At 40.9% G+C, this 23858-nt stretch overlaps 1 protein-coding gene across 1 annotated transcript in view; it reads right to left on the minus strand.

The window, feature by feature from the left end:
- The window catches only part of TRHDE (thyrotropin releasing hormone degrading enzyme), a 379983-nt gene that overhangs the window by 103074 nt on the left and 253051 nt on the right, over positions 1-23858 (minus strand). The window contains exons 8-9 of the mRNA XM_084810483.1: positions 18468-18533; positions 15175-15362 (exon numbers count right to left, since the gene is read on the minus strand). Of these exons, the coding sequence (XP_084666609.1) occupies positions 15175-15362; positions 18468-18533 (254 nt within the window). The remainder of the gene's footprint in view (positions 1-15174; positions 15363-18467; positions 18534-23858) is intronic.

Here is a 23858-nt window from a genome sequence, read left to right on the forward strand (position 1 = left end):
ATCATCAAGATCAAGAGAGAAATAAAACTGGAGTTCAGTTACTGTCTGAAATTCATGATTATAGTTCTTTTTCATCGTGGTGGAGAACATACATAAGATCATTAACCACAGAAGAATTAATAGACATTCTAGCCTTATGGTTAAAATCCTTTTAAAACAATTTTGTTTTAAATTATTATTTTGTTCCCTTGGAACAAAATTTCTATGTAATTCAGAAACAGAAAGGAAGTCATCTGGAGTTCATCAATATGTGGATGACACTCAGCTCTACCCCTCTTTTGTATCTACTCATCTCAGGGAGGCTGTTGAACTTCTGAACTGCTGGAAGCAGTTTGGGATGGATGATAGTGAACAAGCTGAAGCTTAATCCAGACAAGACAGAGATTCTGTGGGCTTTACCACACAAGGCTAAAACCCCGCATCCTTACCGCATCCTTACCATCCTTATCGTGGTTTATTTATTTTTTATTTATTTATTATTAAATTTCTTAATCGCCCATCTGGCTGGTCACCCAGCCACTCTGGGCGATGTACAACATACAATAAAAACAGTTTAAAACAATATAATTCTACAATAAAAACATTTTCTAACATACCCTAACCCACCCCAAATGCCTGCCTGAACAACAACGTTTTTAATGCATGACGGAAGCTCATTTAAGAGGAGGCATGACGGAGTTCCCTAGGGAGGGAGTTCCACAGAGTGGGGGCCACCACAGAAAAGGCCCTCTCCCTTGTCCCCACCAGTCTAGCTGTCCTGGCTGATGGGACAGAGAGAAGGCCATCCGAGGCTGATCTTGTTAAGCGGCCTGTCTGGTGCTGCTGGAGGCACTCCTTAAGATAGGCTGGGCCGGAACCATATAGGGTTTTAAAGGTCAAAACCAACACCTTGAATTTGGCCCGGAAAACAACTGGTAACCAGTGCAACTCCTTCAGCACTGGAGTGATGTGATCTCGCCGGCAGCTGACTTTAATCAGGCGAGCCGCCGCGTTCTGTACCAGCTGCAGTTTCCGAACCGTCTTCAAGGGTAATCCCACGTAGAGCACATTACAGTAGTCTAAACGAGAGGAGACCAGGGCATGTACTACCGATGGGAGCAGATGGTCGGGAAGGAAGGGGCGCAGTCACCGTATCAGATGGAGTTGATACAGCGCTGTCCGGCTCACAGCTGACACCTGAGCCTCCATGGACAGCTGGGAGTCCAAAATGACCCCCAGGCTGCAGACCTGGCCTTTCAAGGGTAGCCGTACCCCATTCAACACCAGGTCAACATCCCCCAGCCTCCTCTTGTCTCCCACCAAAAGTACCTCGGTCTTGTCAGGGTTCAGCTTCAGCCTATTCCTCCCCATCCAGCCACTCACCGTCTCCAGACATTTGGACAGGGATTCTACGGCCAACCTTGGTAAAGATTTAAACAAGAGGTAGAGCTGCGTGTCATCCGCATATTGATGACACTGCACCCCAAGCCTCCTGATGATAGCCCCCAGCGGCTTCACATAGATGTTAAATAGCATCGGGGAGAGGATGGAACCCTGTGGCACCCCACAAGTAAGTGGCCACGGGTCCGAAACCTCCTCTCCCAGTGCTACCCTCTGGTACCTGCTGGAGAGGAAGGACCGGAACCACCGCAATACGGTGTTCCCAATGCTCAACCCCTCCAGGCGGTCCAGGAGGATACCGTGGTCAACGGTATCGAAAGCCACTGAGAGGTCAAGGAGAACAAGGAAGGAGCATTCACCCCTATCCAGAGCCCTCCTCATATCATCCACCAAGGCGACCAAGGCCGTTTCTGTCCCATGCCCAGGCCTGAAGCCCAACTGAAATGGGTCTAGATAATCAGTTTCTTCCAAGTGTGCCTTCAACTGCACCGCCACCACCCGCTCAATCACCTTGTCCAAAAATGGCAGATTTGAGACTGGGCGAAAGTTGTTCAAAACTTGAGGATCCAAGGAGGGCTTCTTTAAGAGCGGTCTTATCACTGCCTCCTTGAGGGCTGATGGCATCAATCCCTCCTCAAGGGAGGCGTTCACCACCGCCTTGATCCCCTCACCCAGTCTCTCTCTGCAGCTCATAATGAGCCAAGATGGGCAAGGATCAAGTAAGCAGGTGGTCGGCCGTACCGATGAAAGAACCTTGTCCACTTCATCAGGAGGAAGAAGCTGGAACCGATCCCACAAAACCAGTTTGCCACAGGCCGCCTCTTGTTCACTAACTGTATCCACAGCGTGCAGAGTAACACACCTAATCTGATCAATTTTATCTGCAAAGTGCCTTGCCAAGGCCTCACAGGAGGCCTTAGAATGCTCCAGTGGTTCCGGAGCCACAGGACCGACCAGGCTCCGGACTACTTGGAACAGCCTCCTGGGACAGCACTCTGCAGACGCGATGGAGGCAGCATAATATTCCTTTTTTGCTGCCTTCACCGCCACGTGATAGGCTGAAGATACAGCTCTAGCCTGTGTCTGATCGTCTTTGGAGCGAGACTTCCGCCACCGGCGCTCTAGCCGTCTCACCTCCTGTTTCAGAGCTCGTAACCACGGACTGAACCATGGTTGGACTCGATGGCATTGTAGGCCCCTTCCAACCCTACTATTCTATGATTCTATATAATTCTATACTATTAAAGAGAATAAGGCAGCAATCTTAAGCCTACATGTTCAGCGATGTTGTATTTAGAAACTGACCTGAAGAATGTGCATGATCTTCAGCAAAGTGGAATCTGTCCCATGTTGCATTTAGAAAAAAAAACACTTTCATTCAAGTGATATTTTGTGCGTGGAAACAGATTTCCACAGAAGGCTTGAGGGCCAGGAACTGTACCATTAAAAAAAATTGATATCAGCCAGCTTTGAGAGATAATATTTATCTGAAAAATGAGTTAAAATATAATGAAAGGAAACTGAAAGGAAACTCTAAACCAGCCTTCCCCACTGGCCGTGCTACCTGGGGATAACGTGAGTTGTCGTCCAATGCATCTGGACGGTGCTAGGTTGGAGAAGGTGCTGTACACCAAGCAATGAGCAATCTGAGGAGGTGAAATACTGGCACACCAGCAATCAGAGCTGTGAGATGCTTCTAAGTAAATATCTCTCAGGGCCAAACTATACGTGACGCCATTCATGCAATTAGCAACTGCACAAATGCCTGTTGTTGTTGTTTTTTTAAGTAAATAGAAGGTGGGCCTCTTCTGAATTGGGGCATTGGTGGGAGAGGCTGGGGCTCTAGCTTTTGTGTTTCTTTTGACTCTGCTTGGTGATTAATATGGATTATTTCAACAGCGATTTAATTTGTTGATTGATTTTGATATTTTTTCCCATTGTCTTTGTTTTTATGGACCTTGTGAGCAGCCTGATGGCTACTGTTGGTGGAAGGACTGGGTAGACTCTAAAAAAAAAAAGTTCTAATTTGGATCAAGTTCCTTGCATCTGTTATTTGCATTGGAAGGAGAGCTTCTGTTGGCATGAACAGATTTACTTCCAATAAATAGCCGGCATGAGGGTCTTGATCCAGATTGGGACCGGGGAGGGATAAACCCTACTTACCTCTTCACCAGAATCCCAATCCAAATCTGGTCCTCTGCACCTGACATTTATTTTGTAAAAAACATTCACACAATTGCTAAATGGCTGAATGGTGTTGTGTGTAGCTTGGCCCTCACAGCATGTGCTAAGCAGAACTCAAGTGAAGGGGGTACTCAGTATGGGATTCCCCTTTCCCAACCTAATAAACCTATGTTATGTATGCACGAACATTGGAGTGTATACATATTGTTTTTAGTTTTATGTGCAGTGTGGCAATATGTCATGGGAAGCAAGAGCCCCCCTACTTCTCCTGCTGGAGATCCATGTGACAGGTTGATTAGTGCTGTAAGTAGCTTTTGTTTTCAAGCCCTGATTACTTTGTGGGCAAGAGCACAGCAGTGTGCATATAGCTCTCTACTACAATCCAGTGTATATAATCATGCTTTTAAAAAAATGTTGGAAGTGTTTCTTTCCCTGTTTATCCCTCTTTCGTCTCCTTTTTTGTTGTTTCCCCCTGCCAAATTTTAGACCTTAGGATCCGCAGGGGAGGTGCCTGTCCTCTTGCGCTCTGTAAAGCACCATACACACTGACGGCACTATAGCAGTAACAATAACAACACGTTGTCTAAATGACTTCTAATCTATAAAGGTCTTGATTTGTGTGATGATGATTACAACTATCATGTAATACTGTCGAAAGTTGTTTGAAAAATATCTGCTACTCAGAATACTGTATTTTTATTATGTATAAGCAGTACATACTGCATTTGATAACTCCATTTAATAAGCTCATTATAAACTATATCTATCAGCCCTAGATATGTTTCTAGCGGAGCTGGTTGGAAGCTTGAAGACATGCATATATTCTAAACAGAGACTTTTGGAAGTAATCACTTCAAAACTTTGAACAACAGTTCTTTGAATTGTAAAGTGGAGAATTTAATATTTTCCCATCTTTGTGAAGTTTGCTTTTAAATGTAGTAGTTATTTCACATATCAATACCAGTAACATGTAGTAGTAGTAGTAGTAGTAGTAGAAGCAGCAGTAGCAGTTTGGTTAACTTATTAAAGAGCTCCAGGATTAAATATGGTTGTCCTGGTATCCCAGTTCTCTTGTATTCTGAATGTCCTGGGGATCCTCATGGGCTGCTCCATGGCTGGAAACAAACTCATATGATTAGGACATAAGAGCAGCCCTTCTGGATCGGACCAAAGACCTATCTACTCCAGCATCGTGTTTCCCATAGTGGTCAACCCCATGCCCAAATGGGACAAGCAGGACACAAGGGAAACAGTCCCCTCCTGCTATTATTTCCCAGAAACTGGTATTTAGAATCCAACCTTGATTAAATGAAGCAGTGGAAAGGTTCAGAATTCTCTAATATTTGAATGTTTTTCTGGATAAAAACTTTGTAAATATAACAAAGATCAAAAAGATAGAAAACAAAGATAACCATTCCATAGGTAATTTCAGGAACAGTTGTATATATACTATAGGAATCCATCCACGCTGCTGAGAAACATCAGTTCCTAGACATACAAGAAACCTCTGGGAAGAAGCGAATGCTACCCTTTCACATGCGGTCAGTACCGGCAATTCCAGTCTGCAAGCGGCCCCTACCACTTACGAAACTGCAGGTTAGCGCTTCCAGAGGCAAGCTGAAGTAAGTGTAAATGCTCGTTTCTGGAATGAGGTAGGTCAGAGGAGTTTGCATAAGAGAGCTCAGTCAACATGCCCCCTTCCAGAAGCAAGCATTTCTGCTCATTTCGGGGCTTTTTCCAGAAGCATTACACTGTCATTCCTCCAAGCAATAGTTAAGTCCTACGATGTTACCGTGAATGGGTAAATTAGATCCCAGTTCTAAGGGCACGTGATACAGCCACCTTGCTGAAACTAAGAAGGTCTGGGTCTGGTCAGTACTTAGATGGGCAACCACCTGGGAACGTCATGTACATTGCCTTGAGTTCCATGATGGCAGAAAGGCAATAGGTAAATGTATTAAATAAACAAATAAATTAAACAAATAAACAAAATAAGCTATTAGCTCAGGAGAGGAGAACCTGTGGCCCTCCAGATGCTGCTAGATTACAACTCCCATCATCTCTGACCATTGGCTATGTTGGCTGAGGCTTATTGGAGTTGAAGTCCAACAACATCTGGAGGGCCACAGGTTCCCCACTTCTGCATCAATTAATGAAAGTCAAGCCAAGCACAGAGATGCACTGACATCCCTACAGAAGTACAAAGGTGGTAAGTTCTATTAAAAGAATACAATGTATGATAGCTACAGCAAAAAAAGAAGTGGCACCAAAAGGCTGTAGACATGTGTTTCTGTAATGTCTGAATTATCAGAAAGTATCTACCACAGGATTTGGTGGACCAAACCACACCATTCACAAAAGCAGTTAACAATACTGAGATGCACCCATGCAGTTGAGGAACGCGATACAACTAACAGCACAATTTGCAAACAGTGTGTTTGAAGCCAGTCCAGTCTACCTTTTTCTGTTCTTAAGACGATCAGGCTGCCATACCAGGAAGAGAGAAATAATTTGCATAATCCCACTTCCACCAAAATGAGAGCAGGTAAATGCAAAACTGCATTATTTGAAGGACCTTTTTAAAAGCTACAATATGCTTTGTTATATTACTATATTCATTTTATCATATATTGCTATATTTATTTTACCTCTCAAAAGAACAGAAAGCCCTATTCTGTCAACAATATGCTTATTCCTCATTGAAGGACTGGTTCTGCTTGATAAATGCTAATCGACTTGAACAAAAGCTACAGAATTTATCCCTTCAGTATTCATTGAGTTTACAAGGAATTAGAACTATGATTTACTATAACATGTTCAACAAAAGTATGACAAAAAAGTAGCAGCCAAATATACTAGTTTGCACTATTGAGGCTTTCTATATTTATGTAGTATGTACAGTTATGAAAATACTAACGAGATCCCACACTGCCCCATCCTAGACAGCCACAGGATGGGCAGGGAAGAAGCAATGCTTCATTTGGAGAGATTCTGAAAGATGGTCACTAGGCTTAACTAGTAATGGTGGCAAATTTCAGAAATGGAGTGTGTGTGTGTGTGTGTGTGTGTGAGAGAGAGAGAGAGAGAGAATGAGAGAATGGGATCTGGAATAGAAACCAGAAGGACTTGACAAAGAAAAGGTATTACTAAGAGAAGATATGTGTTGTCTGCACTTGGAATAGCTGTGAAAATGTGTCCAGATTGGAACTTATAGCGGCACATATGTGCTTTCCTCTGCCCTCTTTCATGGCTGTCCTCAGGGCATGAACTTAGCCAGCTCCATGGAACTGAGCTCATAATTTCCCGGGCCACAAGTTGATCAGCCTACAGCCCAAACGGGTTAGAGATACTGGGATGGTTTGTCCCTGATTCTCATGTTCTTGGGTTCCGATGGAGTTCTGAGGGTCTTGTTCTGCTGATCTGAGTTAAAAAGTGAGCTAGAGAATTCCTTTGAGCCAAGGCCTGCCTCTTCCATGGTGCCCTGTTCCAAACAAACCTCTGGGGCTGCAAGTCTTCTCTTGGAAAAGGAAAGCCATGGCTTGCTGCTCTTTCACCTTCCCACCCTTCCCAGCCACACAGGTAGAGGAGCACCATTTCGGTGGCAGCCCAAAGCTCTTTACTCTGGATATATAGGAGGTGACGTGAGGTAAAGGTAGCCATGTCAAAGAACCTGAAGTGCCCAAGCTAAGGAGCTGACCCGGTTCTCGACCTAGTTGTCCTTGGTATACCGAGGAGCTGAGGGCAATGAAACAACTGTGTCAATGATTAGAGCGCAAATGGTGGAAGACTTGGAACAAATATGATCCAACACAAGTAAGGATCCATTTGCAATCTTATTCTGTGGTGGTGATGGCGGCCAAGATATCCTACTTCTCTGCCATCACTGCATCTGCTCAGTGTTGGCCAGCAGAGCAATTTTGTGTGGTTAAAGGCCTCTGAGGTGTAGGCCTTGGAACACAACAACTCAAACTCTCAAAGGCCCGCTGTGAACAATTCGCCAGATGCCTTGCAGATAAAATTGCTCATATTCATGCCGACTTCAGTGCCATAATTTTGACAGGGCCTGATATGGATGGGGCTGGTGCACCACCTAGTCATGTTATGGATACCTTTTGGCTTGAGCAACCTGAGGACGTGGACAGACTGCTTGGAGGACTGAGGCTTACTACCTGCCCTTTAGACCCTTGTCCACCCTGGCTTGTGAAATCTGCCAGAGCTGGGCTAGATATCTGGACCTCTGAGGTGGTAAATGCCTCCTTGAGGGACAGTGAGGTTCCCACAACTTTGAAAGAAGCTGTGGTGAGGCCCTTGTTGAAGAAACCAAGTTTAGATCCTATGGTTTTGGATAACTACCTCCCTGTGTCAAATTTGCCATTCTTTGGCAAGGTGTTGGAGCGTGTGGTGGCTTCACAACTCCAAGCTGTTTTGGATGAAACTGATAACCTAGATCCATTCCAATCAGGTTTCAGGCCTAGTTATGGGAAGGAAACAGCCTTGGTCAACATCAAGAAATATCATCAGTATGCAGATGATACTCAGCTGTATCTCTTGTTTCCATCTGCACATCCCAGGGAGACTGCAGAAATCTTGAACCAGTGTCTGGAGACTATTTTGGGATGGATGAGGGTGAACAAGCTGAAATTTAATCCAGACGAGGTACTGTGGGTTGGGAAACCAACTACTTTGGATGGAGCTTTACAGCTGGTCTTAGATGGGGTTGCACTCCCCCTGAAAGACCAAGTGCACAGTCCTGGACTCTGATTTAATTGGGGAAGCCCAGGTGGCTGCAGTGTCCAGGAGTGCACTTTATCAGCTTAGGCTGGTATGCCAGCTGCAGCCCTATCTGGAGAGAATGGACCTTGCCTCAGTTTTCCATGCACTAGTCATGTCCAGGCTGGACTATGGTAAAGCACTGTACATGGGGATGCCTTTGAAGATGGTTCAGCTGGCGCAGAATGCAGCTGCTGAAGTATTGGTGGGGGTGAGGCGATTTGATCACATAATGCCTATGCTGCACCAGCTGCACTGGTTTCTGAGCCCAATTTAAAGAGCTGTTTTTGACTTTTAAAGCCTTAAATGGTTTGGGGAAAAGTTACTTGAAGGACCGCCTTCACCCATATCAGCCTGTCCATACTTTAAGATCAGAAAGAGAGGACCTTCTTATTTGTTCACCCATGAGAGCAGTTAAGCAGGTCAACACAAGTGAGAGGGCCTTCTCTGCAGTAGCCCCACACCTTTGGAACAAGTTGCCATCACAGATCTGCCATGCTCCATCACTGTAGGCTTTTAAGAAGGCCTTTAAAACCATAGGTATGTGAGAACTATCACCCCATTACTAATATCCCCTTTGGGGGCAAGGTGCTTGAGTGTGTGCTGGCTGGGCAGCTTCAGACGTTCTTGGAGGAAATTGATTATCTTGACCCATTTCAGTCTGGTTTCAGGCCAGGGTACGGCACTGAAACGGCCTTGGTTGCTCTAACTGACATCCTGCTCCAGGTGAAAGATAGGGGTAGGGCTACCCTGAATCTCTTAGCAGCTTTTGATACCATTGATCATGGTATCTTACTGGATTGGCTCTTCAAGATGGGAGTTGGGGGCACTGTGTTATGGTAGTTCTGCTTCTACCTGCAGTGCCAATTCCAGAGAGTGGTATTGGGGGATTCCTATTTTACCCCATGGATATTAAGCTGTGGGGTGCCACAGGGTTCTGTTCTATCCCCCATGCTGTTCAACATCTCTATGAAGCCGTTGGGAGAGGTCATTAAGAGTTTGGGGGTGGGGTGTCACCAGTACGCTGACAATACTCAGCTCTATTTCTGCTTGTCGTCGTCGTTGGCTGAGGTGGTGAAGGTGCTGGACCAGTGCCTGGAGCCTATAATGGGCTGGCTGACAGCCAAGAAACTGAAGCTAAATCCTGACAAGACAGAAGCTCTGTGGATTGGTGGTTCCCAAGTCCAAGAATTGGGTAAGCAACCTGTCCTGAATGGAGTTGCACTCCCCTTGAATGAGCAGGTGCATAGCTTAGGAGTACTCCTAGATCCATTCTTGTCAATGGAGCCCCAGGTGGACTCCGTGGCCCTGAGTACTTGGGACCAGCTTTGGCTGATCCACCAGCTACAGCCTTTCCTGGACAGGAATAACCTAGCCATAGTAGTACATGCACTGGTAACCTCTCAATTAGACTACTGCAATGCACTTTATGTGGGGCTGCCCTTGAAGACGGCTCAGAAGTTGCAGCTAGTGCAAAATACAGCAGCTAGGCTGCTGACTGGAACATCTCGTAAAGATCATATAACACCAGTTTTAAAGGAATTGCACTGGCTGCGAACACGCTTCTGGTTGGAATTCAAGGTTCTGGTGATGACATCTAAAGCCCTAAGCAGCTTGGGACTTCAATATCTGAGGGAGTGTCTCTCCCTATATATGCCTGCCCAAGGACTGAGAACTGTTGGAGGGGCCCTCCTCTGCGTCCCACCAGTGCGAGACATACACTATGGTGGGATGTAGGAGAGGGCCTTCTCTGCTGTGGCACCCCAGTTGTGGAATGCTCTCCCCTTGGAGGCCCAATTGGCATGTACATTGGTTTCATTTCAGTGCCAAGTAAAACCATGGTTTCTAACCAAAGCCTTTGAGGGCTAAATGCACACTGTAGCACATTGCTTTAACTGTTATATTGTTTTAGATTTTAACTGGTATTAGCTTAATGGTTTAATACGTTTTTAGCTGTTTAAATTATTTATTGTTTTATACTGTTTAAACTGATTTTATCTGTATGCCGCCTTGAGATCTTAATGATATAGGGCGGGATACAAATGTCTTAAATAAATAAAATAATATTATTTTACCATGGCCTTCTCTTGATATGACTGCTGCTGTTGTTGTTGTTGCTGGTTTGTTGGCTTTTATTGTTGTTTTTATTTCTATTTTATTGTGTTTATGTTTTTATCGATTTTAATATTTTAACTGTTTTTATGTATTTTACTGCTGTCAGCCTCCTTAGGAGGGCTTCTGCCCTGAAAGGCAGACAAGAAATATAATTAATTAATTAATTAATAAGCTATTCATCCCCTTGCTATCATCGCCCCAGGGACAAGAGCAGTCAGAAGCCCTTATAAGGGGGAAGCCTTCCAGGCCTCTTCATCACTTTAGTCACTAGTCCCTGTGTTGTCTCAGCCTGGGGATGAACGCCAGGCTTCTTCGTCAACCCCTCCCCTCACTCCATTTTTGTGTCCCTGAGTCAAATCCCTTACTAGGAAAAAGGGAGGAAAAGCTAAAAGGAATAAAAGTAAAAATAAAAAGTGTTTAAAAAGCCTGCTGAAGATAGTAACTCTGGGGAACTCTATAAAAACTCTGCTTTCTGCTCAAAAGGCAGGGCACATCAGGAAGAGTAGGAAGCTTCATTCTCAGTAAACGCAGAAGAAGGCTGGTGTCTTCCAATAAGGACATGGTGCTATGACCTGGGAGGGAAAGGATTTTTGCAACAATAACTGCACAATAATCGGTTGACAAGAAATCACTAGCAACAAATTTGAAATAAAATTCTTTAAAGGTACTCCATCAATGGTACATTACGCTGTACAGATTTAAAAGTTCATACACTGTATTGTTGGTGGTGTGGGGAACTGCACACAGATTACTGTTTTTGGACCTGTGGATTTTTAAAAAATCTGATATTTTGTTTAATGTATGTCATGTAGCAAACAAATTACAAGCTATAGGTTTCCAGAGGGCCCTATAAGAATTATTTTGGATTATTTACGGGGACATGTGGATGATACTGACACAGAAATGGTTACCAACCTATTGATAGTAACTAAGATCTCAGTTTTATCATACTGTGAAAAAAGCATTATCCCACAACTGTCTGATTGTTGTTGTTTTTAGAATATTGGGCATGGTAGTTACGTTCAAGCTAACATTATATGTATAGGCTTGAGAAAAGCATAGGCTTGAAAAACAGTTTGTGGAGAAATGGGCAATGTTCATCATATTACGGAAAGTTAGGACAGTAACCTACTGACTGGGTTTGGATGATCAGTGGAGGAAAAGAAGCCACCATTGCTTCTTTTCCCTGCCCCATGTGTGTTGCTTGTGCGCCTTCCATTTCCCTAATTACCCACGACTCAGGTTGCCGTGTCATCCAACCCTGGTGAAATGCACTTCCAAACCATCCCGTAACCCCTACAACAAGCCATGGGTTGGAGGGTGGTTTGGGAGCCACCCCCGCCATGCACATTGCCAGGTTTGGATGACACGGCAACCCACGCCGCAGTGAGACTAATTAGGGAAATGTCGGGTGCATGATTGGCACATGAAGGGTGGGGAAAAGAAGGGCTTCTTTTCCCTGCTGATCATCCAAACCCATCTACTGTTTCAATCCACTAATGCAAATAACTCAGTAACAGCCCATGGGTTATTTGAGGATTATTTTCCCCTTCAACAAGCCATGCTGCATGGTTTCAGATGTCACGAGTGATTACGCAAATGTCACCCAGCATTGCTTAGCCCACAGTGATCATGTGAACCAGGTCCCTGGGTTCTCTTCATGGGTTGTTTGTGGTTAACAAACCATGGCTTGTTAGCACGGCTGCATTCACACAACACAATAAGCTACAGTTCAATAACAACATGATGGATGTCATGTTGTGTGAACCCAGTCAATGATTGTTAATAGACAATGTTATTATTTAGACTTCATGTTTTTATCTACTTTTGTAGGATATAATTAATTAACAATTTAACTATTGAAAGCATGCGTGCAATAAAGCATACAGGCATGTATGTTACTGTTTCTTAATATTTATAAAAATAAGTCAGTTATCAATGTGTTTGCATATATTTTGAAGTAAAGTATAATTTATTTTTCTGAGTTCAAAGAGCTTTTTCTGTTAAGGAAACTGAGCTAAATAAGTATCAAATTAAAACAAAGGGAAAATGTATCAGGACCAAATATTGAGGATGGTCAAAGTGATGGTAAACAAGGCATTGCTAAGTTTTACTGGTACATTTCTCACAAAATCACAGCTCACCTGCAGGATTAGATCAACAGAGTTATGGAAGCTGCCACTTTGATGGCTAATGTGCCTATCATTTAAGAATATCTACCTCCTTCATTTTTTAACTACATCAATAAGGTGCAGAGAAGGATGACTGAAGCAACACTGCCACATGAACCAATCTAGAAGATTGTCACTACTATGCTAGCAACAGCCACCACTGCCAGAAGGGAACAGCATCACTATGTTTCATAACAAAGGAATTAACAAGATGCCCACTGAATTATGGGAATCTACATGGAAATATGTCTTACAGACATGTGACTCTTTCAATAATTATTTTTTTTTTTCCTTTCCATTTTCTGTAATTTTGGAAAATGTGTCTCTGCTTCCCCAAGTCCTGCAGTATCACTCAATTGTGTTTCTAAAAAAGACCTGTACTGTGCTGGTTCGCATGTCCTCTTTTATGCACCCATTCATTCTTGAGTTGCTTCTTTGCCTGATTAGCATGGCAGCATTTGCCCCTTTCCTTAGTTGTGTATTCTATTAATTAGTAGGCATGCAAATAGAGTTGAGATAATGATGGGGATTGGTGTAATGGCTACCAATGTCACAGAGGCGTTCAGCTCTTCTTTAAGCAGTTGAGCCTTATTATTACCTTGTGTAGTTCCTAGGAAAAGGGGATTGCATATGAAAGTTTGCAGGGTCTCTCTGTCTATTGCCTTCTCTTTCCTCTCAACTTTCTGGTGGTCAACCCTCCCACCTGCGCCAGCAAAGCAATTCAAAAGGAGGAGGCAGAAAGACTTGCAGAGGTTGGGGGAATTATTACATAAGATTTTGGCAAGGTTATCAACACACTTTCCTTGGAAGTTGAAGAAAGACATGTATGACATACCTATGTTCCAGTGAATGGGACTAAGCACCAAACTAGACATCACACTGTATGTAGGCAATGAACAAGCACTTAAAAAAAAAAAAAAAGTAAATAGCCCTGTATGTGCATGTACGTGAGGAGAAAGCAGAACTGGAACAGTGGCATGTGGGAAGGGGCACTGAAGTCATATCACACACACCCCGTGGTCCCATCAACCCTGCCCCTCCCAAAAGCTGCTATTAACTCTGGGACAGAAGCATCCATTATCTGTCCCCTGCAGCTATTTAAATATTAAAAGCATGCATGTTAATTCCTTACACACAGTTTAGCCTTAGGCAGACAACTTTCTGGATTAAACCCCCTATATTTAACACAACATATTATAATGGAACTGCAACTGACATCCAGCATACAAGAACTCATCTGCCCAACTAGTCTTACACAGAATACTGTAGCTGTTATGTGATGTGAACTCTGTGTTATGAACACAAAAAACATATCCTATTTTTGATCCCTACCCTACCCTACCCTCCAATGCACATAGTGTGAACACATTTCAGGATGCTTAACATTATAATGGATATATATGAATGACATGTCATAGATCTGCACCAAAGTAGTGATTTGCTCCATTTATTAAAAAGTTACAGGAATTCCAAAAGGGACAAAACTGAATAAAACACAAGCTGGCTTTAACTACTACCAGCCTGCAAGCCCTCCCTAGCCATAGCCTGTAAAGACCCATCCCAGCTATTGGAAGACCTGCTAAAATGCTGGGGAATGTTCACAGGCATTCTGACCTTTCAGGAGTAAACACCCACCCAAAGTATCTAAGAACAGAAGGATTATATCTTGTTGGTGAAGTGGTGGAGTGTGGAGAGCTGGGTTGAATTCCTAATAAATCTTCTGATTCTTGCATCTCCTTCTGGAGGCTAGCTTCATCATTAGAGGTAAAATTACAGTCACAGTTTCTTTCAGGAGAGCACCTCCATATGCACATATAAATAAATGTGTAGGGGTACATGTGGCAGAAGATGCCAAGACATGAGAACTGTTAGATGAAGGTTTTCTGTCAATTTCTATAGGCTTCCACTTGTATTTACAATAAATCCTACTTCAGAAAAGTACTTCAAATAGATGTAGCATACCAACACGTGAATAAGTGCAATCATCTTCAACAAGATTACATTCTTTTATCTCTTTTTTTTGTAACAAATGCTTAAGTGCCCTATTTAATGGACTTGGGCTTGTTTATCACATACATATCTCTGCTAAATTGAGTATGAGCTCAGTACCGAAGAATCAAGAAAGCTTTTCCATCCTTGTGTTTAACGTTTGTTTAATTGTACTTTCCAATGCTACTCCATTGGATTAAGTGAACATAAATTTAAACTGATTGGGATAAAGCCATAGGCCTCCATCTGAAAATGCATTTTATATCTATATCTGCACCTACTTAAAAATGTGCAATAGGACTAAAAGAAAAGAAGAAAAAGAAAAAAGATATTTAAGGTGGAAAATGTGTAAATACTGACACAATTATCCTAATATAATTAAATTTAAATTTAAATAAAATAATTTATTTTATTTAAAGAGTATTCTTTATTAGTATCATAGGAAGACAATACTGTCATATCAATACTTATAATTTTCATTCAACCATGTCTATGGGGATTTCCAATTACAAAGCAAATCAAGACAATTGCAAAATATAGAACTTATACTAGGAAATGTAAGTACCTGTTGTTTCCAAGGCTAGGATCTTTGGTTTTAACATCAAGGTCATAAATAAAGTGTTCTTGGGAGATTCTTACAACATTGTCAGCAGTTTCGTTCCCCATCATAGTGATAACAGGATAACCCATCTGGAGTGTCCATTGATCCATTACTTCTTGGATATTCACAAATCTTCCAACCTTCATGAGTGCCTTCAAACCAAAAAACAAAAACCAACACAAAGCCCTGTTTAATATATTGAGGCAATAGCACTAGTAGAATCACATTTTTTTTCTCTTTTAGGGAAAAAAATGATATTCTTTGCAATACATAGAAGTTCAGTTCTTCACCAAGTCAAATAATATATTAATGCTCTCTGCAGATATATTATTCTGAGTTTGTTTAAAACAGATAAAAAGATAGAGTTGTGGAAACAGAATTAAAATAAATTCAAGGAATTACTTGCTTAATAATAAACTGTACTATTTAATTTAAACAGTAAAAAATTGCCTCTATCAGTCTTCCCTCCCAGCCTGACTCTTGCTGGCAGGACTTTGGACAGACAAAGGGATCCAATCTATTAATCTGTTTACTTGATCATTAATAGCTAAGAAAAAATAGGAACTGTAGACTATCAATTTTAGTTGCAACATTGTTAAGAGAAACTAGATAGAAAATGGCCACAGGTGTATTTTTGTCTACCAATTTTAATTTTATTTGTTGTTGTTGTTCAGTCATTAAGTTGTGTCCGACTCTTCGTGACCCCATGGACCATAGCACGCCAAGCCTTCCTGTCCTCCACTCTCTCCCGGAGTGTGCTCAGGTTCATATTCATTGCATCGGTGATGCTAACTAGCCATCTCATCCTCTGCCGTCCCCTTCTCCTTTTGCCTTCAATCTTTCCCAGCATCAGGGTCTTTTCCAGTGGGTTTTCTCTTCGCATTTAATTTTATAATAACAATTTAAACTATGAAACATGGTTCCAGTTAATCTGCAATTAAAGTCAATGCCATGTAACATTTAAATGCAGTAAAGGCAGAAGATTGGGTAAATTTTCTCCAGAATGGGAAGGGACTAGAGAAGGAAGCAAGTGGTTCTGCACCACTTTCCTGTTCTCCTAACCATGGTTAAGAGAATCCCAAAACACATGTCTTGCATTGTCCATAGAGGTGATCTATGCAGAGAGCTTTGGCTACTGGGTGGTAGAGAAATGTAATCAATCAATAGATGTGGTTATCAGAAATGCCAAATCAGAGAGTGTGTATGCGTGTGCATGCATGCACATTTCTCAAACATTTTCAGTCTCTTTAGCAATTAGCATTTATATGCATATTCTGCCCCAACTAGTCATGTGTCATGTGTAGCAGAACAAGAGCTATAATGGGGCAAAAGTCTTGTTTTGTGAATAACTTTTTATTTTCCTGGGCCCTCTAAAAAATTACTTAATAAAATTTAACCTGCCTTCTGTTGTTTTATCTTGTTGCTATGCTGTTTTATTTCCAATTCATGTTTTATTGTATGTATTCTTTATTTTGTTTAAGGGCAGGACACATCCTTACTAAACAAATAAATAACTATGCAGCCCTAATGGGCTATGAAACTGCCAGCATAACGTAGAAAGAGGAAGCATAGACCTGGTTTTCCTGGGCAATAAAGATATGTTCCCTCTTCCCTACATTCACAGTATGGATGTGGAGGGGCTTCATTTGCTCTCAGTGGTATAATCAAGCAGCCAAATCTGATTGGCTGCTTGGTGCTGGACACTATCTTGTTCTCAACGTGATCCCTGAGTGGTTGGGATCATGCATGACTTAGCGTCTCCAGTATAATACTTTTTTTTAGGGTGGAACCCTATACAAGTTTAGACAAAAAAAGGCCTACAACTCCCAGTATTCCCCAGCCAGCCATTTTGACTGGGGCATGCTGGGATTTGTAGGACTTTTTTCTGTCTAAACTTGCACCTTAAATAGATCATTTGCAGACTGAACTGGAAAGAAAGAGGTAAAACACAAGTGCTGGATTGAACACAGGCTACATTTTTTCAATCTTAAACCAGACCCAAAATAGGATTGGGCCCTTGGTAATGTTTTATTGCTGATTTCTGTTTTTTTATTAATGTTTGCTGCCTTATTATGGTATCATTTTATTACGTGCATTTAAATCTTGTGAGTTGCCTTGGGCAGGCTTCTGCCCTGAAAGGCAGCCTAGAAAGATTTTAAATATAAATAAATAAATGCCACCAAAGCAACGGATGATCAAGGAAACAACAACTGCAAATAGGAGTGAAAAACTGGACCTCCCACTTCAAAATGGCAACTTTCTCATAAAAAAATCAAAACTCGCAAAAAATTGGGTGCAGTAGCAGTTATCATATACTTAGAAGGAGGAAGGGTTTTCACATGCTCTTTTTACATGGTTTCTGAAAATGTTAGGACTGAGGGCAACAACCAAGCAGGGTCCTCTCTGCTTCCGCTGGTTCCGTTGTACTCGCAAGAGCAACTGCTTGTGCAATCGGACTTTCGCACTGCTGAAAATAACTGCAGAAATTAGTAGAAATGCTCATTTCCGGATCAGGTCAGGTCAGTGGAGCTCCCTTTTGTGAGTGTGTGGGCACAATAGTATACTACCCTGAGAGGACAACCATTTCTAATCATCACTGGCCCTAGGGACCAGACCAAATCATAAGCAGTTTCTCTTCTAGTCAATTTCACTCCAAAAGAAAACATTGGGATGTCCTTCCTACAGTATATGTGGATGCACACATATTCTGCCAGCACTTAAAAAGAGGCTGAGATGAGGAAAACCCATTATCATTTCTTGGTTCTTTGATTTCTAGATCTATACCGCTTCAGTTGAAATAAATATTATAGGCTCTGTCTTTATCAATATTACTAACTGTAATGGCATGGCAATATGCATATTCTGGGTAATATTAAAACTGTAGAATGAATGAAGAATACATATTTTCTGTATGGCCAATCTCAGCATGTTCTCAGTTTGTAAAATGTTACTTTGAAGGCTTGAGCCAACTTGGGAGTCACTACCCCTAATTTCAGAGGCTGGAGAGCTAATGGTGTTTATGCAGTAGTAAGAGGGAAGCACTTGGCATATGCTCAAAGGCTTTCTAGTTTTAATTCAAATGAACCAGGGTTGAGTACTAGTATGAAAACCAAGTTCTAGGGCTACACATTAAGCCCTTTCCTAAGCACAATTTTTAAGTTGAAGCATACAAGTTTCAGGAATGGAATATTTAACCTACTAATGATAGCCCAAAATAACAACGATCCTTGTACTGTAAGTATGTTAAAGTGCTTTACCTCAGACAGTGTGTTCCATAGGTCCTTTCTGGCAGCATTGCCATACTTGTGAATGGTTAAATAATCCTACAAAACATATTTAAACCAGTCATTATTTTACAACAACCAACATATTCCAAGGCAACCTATTCAGCTCCATTGCTACAGAAATTGAATTATGTGTTTTCTATGTCTTATCTATGCATGTTCATCATGAATTAGAACACAAATATTTTCTAGAGCAAGTTTTCAATATGTAAACAAAGGTACTAGTAAACAACTTCCACAATTATTATTCTTTAGATAAACCTTAACTTCCATACTCTATTTTTTGCCCTCTCTAATTAATTCTCAGTTTTAAACTTTCAGACTGTTCTTTAGACTTGTATATAGTCTGTTTCCAGCAAATCTTGGCACTGCCTTGAAAGTTTCCAGAGATAAGTGCTACTCATTTTAGCAGACCGTTTTGTGGTTAATATCAAGAACCCACACTTAGCCAGATTTGTTATTAAATATTTAAATAAGCAATCGTCTATTCAAACCACAGCCTTATGCCCAATAAGGTTTTGTGGGTCTATGTCTTCCCTTTTGATTAAACTGAAATATATAATACCATCAAACCACACTGTACACATTCTAGTTTTAAAGCTTTTCTTTAAGAAGCTTAAAGAAAATCACACATCGTGGCTGATCCACATGTGCAAAGCTCCTAGCAACCGTCTTTGTACATGGTAGATCACTCAAATGTCTTTCAAGGAGTGTAATTAAGATATCGGACAATGTAATTTTAATATTGTTCTCTTTGGTTTATTTTATTCCTAAGCTTTTCTTCCCTGCTCCACCATGATTTATTTAGTAGTATGTTAGACTAGAGTTAGGACTAGATTTCTAGATCCAGATTGGTTTTGTTCAGTGTTCTTGAGTACCATAAACCAGGTGGGGAGCCTGTAGCCCTTCAGTTGTTGTTGTACTCCCAACTCCCATCATCCCTAGCCAGCAGGGCAAATGGTCAGAGATGATGGGAGTTGTAGTCCAACCACACCGTCTCTTGTGCCATAAAGCACTCTAAATTGTATCTACAGCAAGATAATGGTTTGTGCTTGGACTAGAGTATAAAATCAGAATGCATTAATATGCATTTCATTTACCAAGTAAAAAAAGGATTCCCCTGCATTTGAATGTTCATCACCTTCATTTTAAGTAAACAGTAGGAGACAAACCCGTATTTATTGCAAAATGATAAAACTGGAGAAATTGTGCTGACTATGTTTTCTAGTGTGAAATAGCTACTTCAACAATAATTAGCATATGCGAAGCAAACTTTCTGATATACAAATTGTAAGCGCCTGTGACACATTCAGCTTTAAGTCTGTCAACTCATTGTACAAGAAGTAGCAACTCCCATATAATGAAAGGCTAGGAAAGCTAACTGGGAACACTGACTCACTTAACTACAATGCATAGTTTTAACAATGTCATGAAAACAAAGTGTTAAGAAAGACAGCAACATATATGCTCCTCCCAACATACTGTGCTGCTATTTAAAAATAAAGATTTTCAGTTAAAAATTATAGTGACTCCTCCAGGAGGTGAACTGATTACTTTTTAAATAATAAAAAGCCACAATAAATATATAAACAAGTTGGACTACGCAGCTCAGAACCACTTCCCTTGCATGGGAGTCCATAATTGGTTTTGATCCCAGAGCTCATGCTGGGGGTAGGGGGTGGGGGAAGGTTGCATGTGTCGAAAGGGTTCTTTAATATTTTGCACAATCTCTGCTTCACATGGGTCACATTTTTCCATGGAGAACTGTGGATGAGACAGCAAGTTCATGACAGTGTTGCAATTTGAACCGAAATTCATACTAATCAGTATCCCAAATTTGCTGTAGAATATGCTGTGCAGGCCAAAGAAGAGTGATTTCAAATTGTGAGCATGAGGATCTACCTGTAGAATTAAATAAGCTTGGATATAATATGCCAAGCTACAACCAAGTGAATAGCTAAATTACTGTAGCGAAAACATGACAGCATAAGGAACACACGGCATTTCATTTCCAGATCAGGAGTCAGAACTGGTAGATTCTATTGTTTTATCTCAGACATGAAAATAGTTTAGAAACCATAATTTTAAACCTTTCTAAAGACAACCGTATGACCAGGACCCAAACGAAATCCTGCATATTCAGATCACTGCTAGCAACCTTATACGGGTTTCCAGATGGGCAGCCATATTAATCTGTTGCAACAAAAAACAACTAAGAGGGACAGATGCAGATTTAGGTGCACTGGCAGAAGCAGATTTCCCCACTCTGTCCTCCCCATGGTAGCCCTTCCAGCCCCCTGAAAATGCTAAATAAAGGGGTGGAGAACTCTGCTGAATGGGGTAAGCTAACTAATGTATTATGTCACAAATTTATTATGTTAACCTTTCAAGTGCCGCAAGACCCTTCAATTATATGTGTACACAGGTCCCTTCCCCCCCCCCAATATATTCCTGTTAATGCCAAATGTTACATTAGAATCTGATGCATCAAAGCTGCTGATGTGTCAAAGGGAGAACAACCAAATCTTGAAATGGATAAAAATTTCTTCAAATCCCTAAAGACCACAATGCCTCTCAGAGATTTAGGAAGCTCAGTCTTAAAACTAATGAGAGTTCTATGCTGCCATGACAAATATAAGAAGAGTATTTCACTTCTATAATTAAAATTCCCCCGATGCTAGCATAGTCATGAGCAGTATATTTACACTTGTTTACCACACACAACAACAGGTGTGAAGCAGCTCCAACATTTACTCCAATAAGGCAATTAATCTTTCTTAACAGTCTACTTTAGCCATTACAATTTATTTTAATTTTGTATGGAGAATATTTGCAAGAAAGGGAAAACGTTTCTGCATTCTTTGGCCCTTTCCTTTATATATTAATATACACATACACACACACACACACACACACACACACACTGCACATTTAGGTCTTCCTTTACATTTCAAAACATGCCATTTCAATAAAAATATGTGGAACCATATAGAGAAAAAATAATAAGAGACATAATACTTGAAATGAAAAGCAAGCTACAAAACTATTATGCAAAGCACTGCTCATTATAAGGTATAATATTTTTGTACTATTCAACTGCTCTAGGACTACAGTGATTATTCCACACTCTGCCTTTAACAACGATAATAAGCAGTTGCATGATTGCGTGTCTTGCTTCTCCAGGTTCTGCTGGGCAATGTTCAAGGAAATTGAGCAACATTCTCTCAACAATTCCAGCTCAAATGTCTTGCCACAGGAAAGGTAAGCAAGCATACATAGCGTAATACTCACAACCAAACTCATAAACTCATACGAACAGACACTCTCGTATGAGTTTATACCATTCTATTGTGAACCCATACAAGCAGTTTTCCACACATTATACCACATATTTTTGGATACTCCATATTTTATTAAACATTCTGACATCATATTTAACAGCTCTTCCTGGAAGAGGAAGAGAAATTACTGAGCAATGTTGCAAAGCAGTAAGTAAGCAACCCAGCTTTTAATATGAATATGTATAATATACAATGTCAGTCTTCAGTGAACAATGGCACAGTCAAGTTAGCAAGTACTACAAAAGAAAAGATCCTCCCCGCCTCGCCACCTGTTTTGCAGCACTGGGAAAAAAATACTTCTTCTATTGTTCTTGTTAAATCTAGAGTGCTAACCTGTACTAATAAATACAGATAGAATGGCAGTATTCTAGTTTATTTAATTCCTTCTCTGAGTTAGTTTTATTATGGTTTAGCATGACATGCACAAGGAATTAGCCACAGCAAGCCTCAAGTTTCCACATTTCCCCATGGCCTCTGAACTGTTTACTTTCAGTTTTAGTTAACCGTGGTTTGCTGTGTCTTCTAGTTAATACTAACTATGGTTAGTTGCAAATAAGCCAACTTTAAACCATGGTTTCTGATGCTGGCTTATTTAAATGAACCATAGTTGGAGTTAGTCACAATTCCAGGTCTGGATGGCACAGCAACTAAATGTGGAAGGGAAGGAGGAGGAGATGGGAGGGGGGAGCATGTGAGCCCAAGGCTGCATTGCACTAAACCATGACTTACTACATGAAGCGCAAACATGGCCACTGAGAAAGTATTCTGGTTTACTGTGACCTTGTAATCGGTGAAAACGTTTCTCCTTTATCAAAAAATCCCAAGTTTTAGAGAGCCAATTCTCCATTTTAAGGATTGTTTCGGCTTTTCAAATCTAGCAATCACTTCATTGACTGCTAATCACAGAATCATTCACAATTTGGGTTAATCTTAAGATGTATGTTTCCAATACACAGGAAGAAACACTCCTTAAGAGTTTAATACTATCTTTAGGACTGCATCTCAGCAGTCTATCAAGTGGGGGGGAGGCAACCACCACATGTGTACGTACAGAAGTACCTCTCTGATCAGTATCCCATCGACAAAACCCAGGAAACTTGCTGTAAATTAAACTTATTTTAACTAGTGTCAGGTACCATCTGGATATTATTTTAAACAAACTTTTAAAAACATTAACACATACTGACAATGCTGTGCACTGAGACCAGATGCTTTTCCATTCCTCAGGGGCAATTTCTACCTAAGCTTCTGTGTTCCAGGCAGCTGTAAAACCAGGTAGTTTTTTGTAGCTAAGTCTACATACCTGATACAACTGGGAAATCAAGCCCTTGGAGTGCCATATTAATTCAAATTCCATCTATCCTCTAGAGATCTGAATTGTAACAGTTCTCCAGTTGAGACAATGATTAGGTTGTAAATAAATAAACCAAGGGATATACAATTCCTGCTTCAGGGATATAACATTCCTGCTCTTACAAGCATCCACAAATCTAGAAAGCCCCTTTTAAAATTGTTCCAGTATATCTTTGAGATCTTATTTATCTTTATTTATAATTAATACCTGGTGACAATTTGAACTTCCATGCTTTCCAAACCTCTCCTGTTGATGAAGTAACTGGATTAGAGACTAAAGACACAATTTTATATGTTGATATTTGTCATAACAAAATAAGGTTTCCGTGGAAAATGTCCCTCTCAATTATAACCCATTGTGGGGAGGGTCTGTCGTCCACAACTTACTACAATGAATGTCAGAAATTGCTAAATCTCCTTGTTTAATTCTCCTGTAATGGCTTTTATGTATCCAAATGAAGACATTAAGTACTTTTCCCCATGTTTCAGTCTTTGTTCCAAGCCTGATAATGGGATCATTTGAAATGATTCCAAGTAAAATTTTCATTTTAGTGGTTGCAATCCTGTTAAAGAAGAATCGTTTTATCTTTTCCCACATCTAATATCTTCCTTTATTGTAGAAAATAACTATGAATTTTATCCACAATCTCACTCATATTCAAAACAATTA

Source organism: Heloderma suspectum, chromosome 7, assembly GCF_057233095.1.
Source record: "Heloderma suspectum isolate Gila_16-S chromosome 7, 16-S_ref, whole genome shotgun sequence".
NCBI lineage: Eukaryota > Metazoa > Chordata > Lepidosauria > Squamata > Helodermatidae > Heloderma > Heloderma suspectum.